Here is a 9,125-nt window from a genome sequence, read left to right as displayed (position 1 = left end):
CAATATTTATCAAGTACTGTTGAGCTGAGTAAAGTTTGTTGTTTATGAGTTTTTAGTTGTCTTTGAAGCTTTTATCCGAAATATTGTTACGTCAAACTGCTGAAGAAAAGTTAAGTGACTGCTACGATGATCGTAGATATGGCCCTAAAAAGTGATAAAATAAGCCTTCTCAATAGCCTAAAATGCAAGAGCTTCAAGGGGGGCTTGGCCCCCCTGGGTCCCCCCACCGGGGCGCTGCCCCTGGACCCCGCCGAGGGCCTTCGGCGGCCCCCGGACCCCTGCCCCGACGCTATGAAAAATTTCTGGCGAGAACACTGGTATATACTGCAGTGTTCCCGCCAGAATTTTTTTCGGGGGCCGCCGAAGAACGCCGAAGGCCCCGGCCCGGCAGGGTCCAGGGGCAGAGCCCCGTTGGGGGTCCCAGGGGGGCGAAGCCCGCCTGAAACTCTTGCACTTTAGGCTATTCAGAAGGCTTATTGTATCAGTTTTTAGGGGCATTTCTGTAATAATCACAGCAGTCACTTAACTTCTCTGCAGGAGTTTAGCGTAACAGTATTTCAGGTCAAACCGTCAAAGGCAAATAAAAACAAACTTTAACGTTAATGACTTCAACAGTACTTATAACTTTTGTCCGGTTTGCCATCCGAAGTTGAATCGCTATCGATGGTATTTTCGCTGCACTCGGAACCTTCTAAAAACGTACGGAGCTAACGGTTAGCTCCGTACGTTTTTAGAAGGTTCCGTTTATCACGGAATTGCTGTTGTTTCAGAAATCTCACGGACTTATGCTTACAAACATTCCTAACTTGTGTTTCTTCTTCTTTCTTTCTTACTCCTGTCAAATTTTCAAAGCGAATCATCTCCGTCGTTCCTGGACCGAATGACCTGAAATTTTGCACAATGCATATGGTAGAGTGGACCAATACCTAAAAGTTTGGTACAGGCGTGCATGGAGTATTTATTTAAAGAACCCAATTTTCATTTTTGGCGTATATCACTTCAAAATGACCCATTTCGGGGTTTTACGGGAGGTGTTTTGGCCATTCTCGACGTTTAGTGCGTTCCATATATGGCAAACAAAGCAATAACTCCCGCCCTGGGCGACAGGTGACAGGTGTCAGTCTGCTAATTAATTGAATTGTGCCGCCAGCCAATCAGCGAAGAGAAAGGAACACTTCGTCGGCAATGACGCAACATTTGATTGTCATGTTTATATGTAGACGGAACCATTCATATTTGAGAGGATTTTGTAATTTATGTTACTCCATAAAAGGTTACTGCAAAGAAAATAGGAATATAATATGTGACCATTATTTTGAAAACAGCAATTACAAATATACACAAAATATATATACGGAAAGAAACTTTTAGGTTTGAGATTTTTATGCAGACCTTCTTGAAGATTCCACCCCGGACTCGTTCATTTTTAATTTTACATTTACGTCACAGACTCCCGCAGCAACTGCATTTAGTCTGCAGTTTTCTGCGCATTTTACGTCAGCTTCTACCCAGTTTCGGTTGTCATCGGTAGCAGAACATCTTTAGGTGAGAAATGGCTAGCCTTACATTGTTCACTCCGTTGTTAATGTACATTGAAAGGTGTTTTCGTTTGTGAAATTCGTCAAAACAACGTTATATGAGAACTGTGGAACGCTGGTACCGCAGGCAAGTGCTGACAAGCCACTGCCGTCGTTGTGTATCTCCGTTTGTTGTCAAAAACATGCATGAACTGATAACGTTAGTAGGCGAAATCAGTTTTCCTTGGAAAAGATACTTCCACACGAGATGTCATGGTGTTTTCTGCATCATTTCTGTTTTTTGACGGTAACTAGTTATCTTTATTTTGATCGTGACGACGTCCACATACTAGTATTTTTCTGTGGGGAGGGGGGGGGGGTCAAATATATTATGCTGCTTATTGTGTAACAGTGGGGTTTAAGCGCTGCCAAACTGACCACGTCAGTTGCTCTAGAGCTTTTGGTGTTGTGGTTTGCACGTTCGATTTGTAATCCGCCGACCCGGGGTCGATCCCCGTTATCGGCATGTTTGTTTCTTTCTGTTTTCTAATTTATAATTTTGTTAATATTAATATTAATTCATCCTTTGGACTGTGATTTGTGTAGATGTTATACCAAATGTCACTCGTTTGACTTCTATGTGATGGCTTTAATTTCATTCATGTCAATCCTTTTTGATCCTTGATGTCGGCCTTGGTAGTAGTTCATTTCGAGAAGTTACTGTTAGAATGTTCAATTTTTGCGCAGGAGTGATTTGGAACAGTTCAATTTTGCATGGGAACGGGTATGTCTGAAATATGCTGTATTTGCTCTCAAGCAAATGTCGGCCTTTCTAGTTTTAGGGCGAGATTGTGATGGTTTACCTTCCGTATTCTTCTTTTGTTTCTGTATTATGAATTGCATTATTCGACCACATGTATCAGCCTACTAGTATCTCCATCTTTGATGATGGCAACTCAGCCATATACCTTTTATCTACTCCAGTTGTATCCACTTGTTTTTTTGTTTGTATATATATACAGTTCTAAAATACCATTCGAAAGTCTCTTTCCTTTTCTTACGCCAAAAAAAGGACTGGTTTTCACACTACATAAAAAATGCGTCTTGGCTTTAACACCACCCATTCGCCCTCTTTATAAAACGATTATCTAATGAAATTATGCAAACACACATCATCTACATTATCTAACACTATACTTTTTCTTCTGTTTTGCTCCAGCCTCTCGAGCTCTGTCCCTACAAAGTGTGCTCGAGCAGCTACAGGCCGACATGCTACAGCTTCAGGCGGACGACAAAGCGATACAGGCCGAAATGCAGCAGCTTCGACATGACACGGCGACCAAAGACCAAGAGTTCCAGACTGAGATTGGACAACTTCAGACCGAGATGGCGACCAAAGACCAGATGTACCAGGCCGAAATACAACAGCTTCACGCCAAAGACCAAGAGATGGAAGCTGAAATTCAGCAAATTCAAAATGAGATGGCGGCCAAAGACCAGATGCACCAGGCTGATATCCAACAACTTCAGACCGAGATGGGGGCCAAGGACCAGAGGATCCAGGACCTGGAACAGCGTGACTACATCGAACGCTGTAAGTGGTGATGATTGTTTCACTGTTCAAGTTACATTGTATTGTATTAGTATTGTATTGGTATATACAATTCAATGAGCGGTGTGTTAGTTAGAAATTTTCCACCAATTGTGGGAAATAAAGACAGAGAAATGGAGAAGGATAGATGGGTAAGAGAAAGGGAGAGGGGTAAAAAAGAAAAAGAGAGAGAGGGGGAGAGAGACACAGAGAGCGAGCGTGTGAGAGAGAGAGAGAGACAGAGAGAAAGAAAGACCCAGAAGCACATTGATATTAGAAAGACAGGGATAGACAGATGGAGAGAAAAGAAGAGTTAGATGATGCATTTTCTCATAGACTAGCCCTTCCCGTTGTGTAGTTTTACAATGCTCCGACTATTGTGCCGTTGTAAAACGTAACACTCATTTTGGTGCAAGTGGTCTAGTTCTAGCAGTCGCTACCAAGACCTGGCCACTTCGCTAAATACATTTTACACTTTCTATATTAGGCGAAAGCGGTGTCTTTGAAACACCAGATGACGTCTTCACGTCCGGTGATGGTGATCGCCACCTCGACCTGACCGCCAAGTTCAGCAGGGCCTTCCGGACAACACCCGTGGTGACTGTGGGCTTGACGTCACTGGACCATTTTCCTGGCCACACCCGCGCCAAAGCAACCGTGGTGTCCGTCTCCACAACCAGTCTGACGGTGCGAATCGGCACCTGGGCCAGTTCACAGCTGTACGCTGCCTATGTCCACTGGATGGCCTGTGCATGAGATGTTAAAGTTACTCGGTTTGGTCGAAAGAGTCCAACTTGTAACCTGATGACTTGTAGTGGTCGCATAGATGAATTACACTCTGTTAACTTAAACTAAACATGGCTATAGAGGGAACTTTGATGAAAATAAACGGTTCAGTCAATCTGAGTCTTTCCTATCTTGTTGTTGTGTTTCCCTTTTTCGTCTATAATTGTTCCACGGACGTTATATTATCGTCTTCGGCTGTTCATGTTCAGTGAAGTATGACACTATAAATACAAGTTACTAAATTGAGAGCAGTGCTATTTTGTCCTCATCTGTCCGAAAGCAAAGAAAAAATCCGTATCTATCCTTACCTATGTTGCGATATAAAACAAAAACTTCAGACAAATGAAGCGAGAGTTTTGTATTTTTACGCCCCAAAGAACTCCTTTTCTTTCTGGAGCTAGACCATACAAAGCTGGCTGCATGGATAATTTGACTAGTTTGTCCACCTGCCGTTGAAACCTGTCCGGTGTATTTTTGGATGTCGTCAGTTTCCTTCGGTAAATAAACCGTTAACACCTGCCGTGCGGAGCTCGGTACGGTGTGTTTGTTTTTATACAACAGAGCAGTCTAAAACCGTGCGGTCATCGGTACTCAAAAACAAAAAAACAAGAACAGTGTTATGCATAACTAGTAGTCGATGAAGATTAGACATCTTTGTCATAACTAAAAAGTACCCAAATAGCTGGATATGATTTTGGAAAATCATATCCCAGTTGCATGGTTGAATAACTGCTCTTCCGTGTTCTGCTTTCATCTGTTTGGCTTATCTAATGTCAGAGAAAAAATAAAAAGTTCTATTTTTGATATCTTACTTTCTGATATTATCCATTGTTCCATATCCATTCTTCCGCCGATCCGTCCGTCAATCCATCCAACTATCAATTAATCCATCCATACATCATCCATCGGTTTATCTATCTATTTATCTATAATTATTGAAATACACAAGTAGAGAGCAAGAAATTGATACAAGATATTTTCTTTCTTGGACCTTTGTACTTTATACAAGAACATTGTCCGAGACAAATTTGCAGTACCACTACGGACCGCTATGCGAGATTTGTAAAGCGTCAACTGAGAAAAAGGCCTATTCTGAAATAGAGAAATCACCGAAGGCTCAAATAGGGTGTTCGGATACTTGTTACCGATTTGGAATTAACTTCACCAATTCAAACAAAAAGGTAACTACTTCAAACAAAGAATCATATATCAATATAATGATAACTATCTAGAGAAAAAAAGCGCTTTTCACCACTGTTCCTTGTACGAAATAAAAAGTGATCGCCTACATCCCCAAAATCTACCGCTTTTCAAACATCAAAACCAACCTGAATAGTGTATGAAGCATTCTTCATATATCCCAGGACAATACTTCACATGTAAAGAAGATAAGTTCAGTTACACAGTATTTGAGGCATAAAGCCTGTCAAAGGAGTGGCATTTAATCATGCCGACTTCTGTGCAGTTTGTTTACATTTTGCCACACCTGCATTTTGCCTCCGCACCTTTGCTACTTTATATTTGCTATACACAGGTAAGCTTCCTTTCCCCAACAGTGCGGTGTAAACGATACCCCTTGTTGCCATGGCGACGACACTTCAGCGTGCGTGTGTGTACACAGCAGCACGCTCTTGACCCGTGCGAGTTAAATGATTGACAGCTCAATGGGACGACCACGTCTGAGGGTAAAGTTCAGGCTATTGAGTTTACCGTACACGCGTCATGGCTGACAGTGGACACAGAGACTGCGGTTTTGTTGACGGCGGTTTTGTTGACGGCGGTTTACTGACCAAAAAGTCGTCTGAGGCGATACCAAACCACTATGACAAACAACGTGCTGACGGACGTCCTCAGTGAAAGGTTAGATTTTCTTGTCCCACCTGGCGTCAACAGGTAAAAGTGAAAGGCGTTTCCGGTTTACCCGTGCGGGGCGTGTGTATACCTAATGACGAGAAGGTCGTTGAACAAAAGTGTCACGGAGGACAGGTAGAAGATTGTTACCTCACCTGCCGACAAAAGATTGGTCAGAAAGGTGAGACGAGCCCACCTGAGGAAGGTGTGTCTGTTACCATAACGAACGGTGAGCGGCGCTATTGTTCAGTACCAGGAAAAACCGGAAGTCGGCCCTCAAGGCTACTGTATAGAGAGTGCGGTGAGACTGTGGGCGGAGAAGGTATGAACAGTGTTCGCAATAACCGCACCTGTGGCACACCTGTAGAAGACAAGCAAGGAGAGGCTCACAAGACTCCTCAGAAGATGTTGGAAAGAGTCTTAGAGAGACTGGACGCCTTGGAAGAAAGTAGACGTCTTACGGAAAGCAAAAAGACGGAAATGGAGGAGCAGATCCTTAGACTGAAGGAAGAAGCTATAAGGAAAGTCGAAGAAAGCGCCAAGACGCTGACAGAACAGGTGAGGCTTGTCTTCTACAAGTGGGAGCAAGACGTGAAGAACGAGATTGAAGACCTGACGTCACACCTAAAGAGTTGCCATGGCAACGGGAGACATAACTATGACGTTACGAAATCTCAACTCGACTTCAATTTGCAACGTCACGCCCCCAAACCACCTGTTCTAGAGTTCGTGCCGAGTGACTTTGAAGGGTCTGTTTTCACACTTGGACGCATTGAGGTCAAGAAAGACAAAGAAGCCAACTCTTTACGACAAGACGTGCTCTCAACGCTTTCCAGAACGTTCACGTCTTGGAAGTCCCGTTTTGGGACCAGCGGGACAAAGAAGGGACAGTTTTCAGAACCGTTGTGTGTCACCACCGCTTCAGATCATGTCTACGTCATCGACCGAGCGGGCGGCGGACGAGTCCAAGTCTTCACATTAAAGGGGGAGCAGGTCAGCGAATTCATGCTGAACTTTGGGGACAACCTGAACATAAACGGTTGCGGGCTGTTTTCTGACGGAAGGCATGTAACGTTCGTGGGCAGCTTGTGCAAAGGAGCCATAGGCGTGGACACGACTTATACAAACGTGTTTTTGAAATACACCAAAGAAGGGCGGCTGGTTGCGAGAAGAGCTCTGACCGTCGGTTCGTCCCGAGATCCTATTATTGACGCCTCAGGATTTCAGGACGGCAGGTATGTCTTTTTAGTGTCACAGTGTAGGAAAAAAATCTCATCTACCAAGCATTTTACGTACTATAGTATATTCCAATCCCTACCTGCATTGGCCAACCGTTATAACTACAGGACTCTCATTGCAACTGCGTAAACCTTGCGTCACTGCGGAGTTCGTTCACTGCGTCGTTGTTTTGTTATTTTCTCCGATTTTTTAAAGATGTAGATATTGCGTAATACGTAAACATAAGCATAAAAGACGACAAAATGCACAAAAAGTAAGGAAATTTGTTCCTATAGAACTAGTTTAACTGAAATTTCCAACACAAAAATTGGACTCACCCAAATTTTCGACTGAACAGCACCAGTCTTTGTCAAGGAATAAACAATCCACTGCTGTCGTGACGCCACGTTATGCAGATAGAACACGTGACTCAGTAAGCAGTGGATCATACGTTGCAGGAAGTCTATGGTGCCCACCGTCTCTGTTCAGGGAAAACTTTGAGATGGCTTCGTTCTTTATTTTTGAAATTCTTTGAGTATGTTTCGAACCCTGCAGTGACGGAAGAAAAAAGACGCAACTGCAGTGAGAGTGCATTAATGAGTAAGAAACTAGCTGCTGCCTTAAACATTTTTCACTCCCAAACATACGATTTTTCGTATACCGAAACATACGTTAGATATCCACACAATATAATATGCCAAAATAGTTTATCAAGCAACTGTACATGGTTTTTTAAATTAACGGACTGACGTTTCCGACAGTATCCGATGTCTTTCACCGGTGACACGGTTATCATAATCAAAAGTCTGAAACGGTTGTGACTGTTTCAAAATCATATCAATTTGATTAATGAACTATTATTAGGGGTATGAAAATCTTCAAGTTAACATGATCTTAGTGTCATTATAATTCGACATTGTCCTTATCACAGGATCGCAGCAGCTCTGACCGGGAAGGTCTGCATTCTAGCAACGAGCGGTGACACCCAGTCCAAGTTCGACACAACTGTACAGACGTACAAGCGTGTGTGTGTGGATCATAGGAACAACAACATCCTACTGTCTCTTCACAAAACCGTGCAGGTATGTGTATGTGTATGTGTGTGTGTGTGTGTGTGTGTGTGTGTGTGTGTGTGTGTGTGCGTGCGTGTGTATGTGCGTGTGTGTTTGTGTGCATGTGTGCGTGTGTGTGTGTGCGTGTATGCGTGTGTGTGTGTGCATATGTATGAGCGTGACCGTCTTTGTGGTGAAATCGACCTTGACAATGATCGACCTTGACAAAGGTCAAGGTCAATTTCACCACCACTACTAGTGTGTGACCTAAGTACTGCAGCGAAACTTTGTTTTGACTTCGAGTTAGCCTCAAATAGAACTAATCTTTCCGGGCTCACAACGATAAAAAGAACGAAAATACAAATACATTAGATAGATACAATAACATGCATGAAAAAAAACGCCCAAATCCAGCCTGAGGCGAACCGTTGCCATTTTTTGTGTTATCTAAGTCCTGAGTCGGAAGTTCAGGGATTAAAATCCCAACATCTATTGTTGAGTTTCAAGTCACCAGAGAAGAGGACCTGTTTCATCCCAGATTCACACAAAATTTGTGTGGATCTTAGTAATCTTGGGATGATTTTGAGAACGATTTTCGTATTCCGCGGCACGGAAGGTAAAGCCATGTCCATTGTACTACTCGTGAATGAACAGGGCGTTTTCCCGTATACTTTCACGGCTTCTGACTTTCATACAGAACAAGGGAAAGCTTAGGCTTTGAAGTAGGTGAAACCGGATCATAATAAAGCCCCCTTTCCATTAGATGGCGATCGCGCTGCGTTCTCACTGCAACCTAAATAGGATATGTTTTACTTTTGCTTTTACACCGGGTATATCATCCAAAACGCAAAAGTCATGACTGAGAAGACAACAAAGCACACAAAGTGTAAAAAGATTTGTTTCTTTTGTATACAATTCGTTGAGCGATCTGTCAACTTTTAGGTCACAGAGAGAGTGCGGCGAGAACGCCGTCCTAGTGGAAATATGTATAAGGGAAAAAGTCACATTCTTTTTTTTTTCTTTTGTAGTAAAATCTAACTACCTTTACAGTACAACAGACTAGATAAAAATAGATAGGAATGTTTTTGTGTGCGTGTGTGTGTTGTGCTG

At 42.9% G+C, this 9,125-nt stretch overlaps 1 protein-coding gene across 1 annotated transcript; it reads left to right on the top strand.

Moving 5' to 3' along the window:
• The first annotated feature begins 839 nt into the window (after window positions 1-839).
• LOC118410834 lies at window positions 840-4,024 on the top strand. Its single transcript, XM_035812670.1, has 3 exons — window positions 840-1,545; window positions 2,737-3,111; window positions 3,596-4,024. Exons 2-3 carry the CDS (start codon window positions 2,787-2,789, stop codon window positions 3,862-3,864), a joined length of 594 nt encoding a protein of 197 aa, XP_035668563.1. The 5' UTR covers window positions 840-1,545; window positions 2,737-2,786; the 3' UTR covers window positions 3,865-4,024.
• Window positions 4,025-9,125: the final 5,101 nt, after the last annotated feature.

This window comes from Branchiostoma floridae, chromosome 3, assembly GCF_000003815.2.
Source record: "Branchiostoma floridae strain S238N-H82 chromosome 3, Bfl_VNyyK, whole genome shotgun sequence".
NCBI lineage: Eukaryota > Metazoa > Chordata > Leptocardii > Amphioxiformes > Branchiostomatidae > Branchiostoma > Branchiostoma floridae.
Note: the sequence above shows the minus strand (reverse complement) of the source record. Positions and strands in the feature narration are given on the sequence as shown.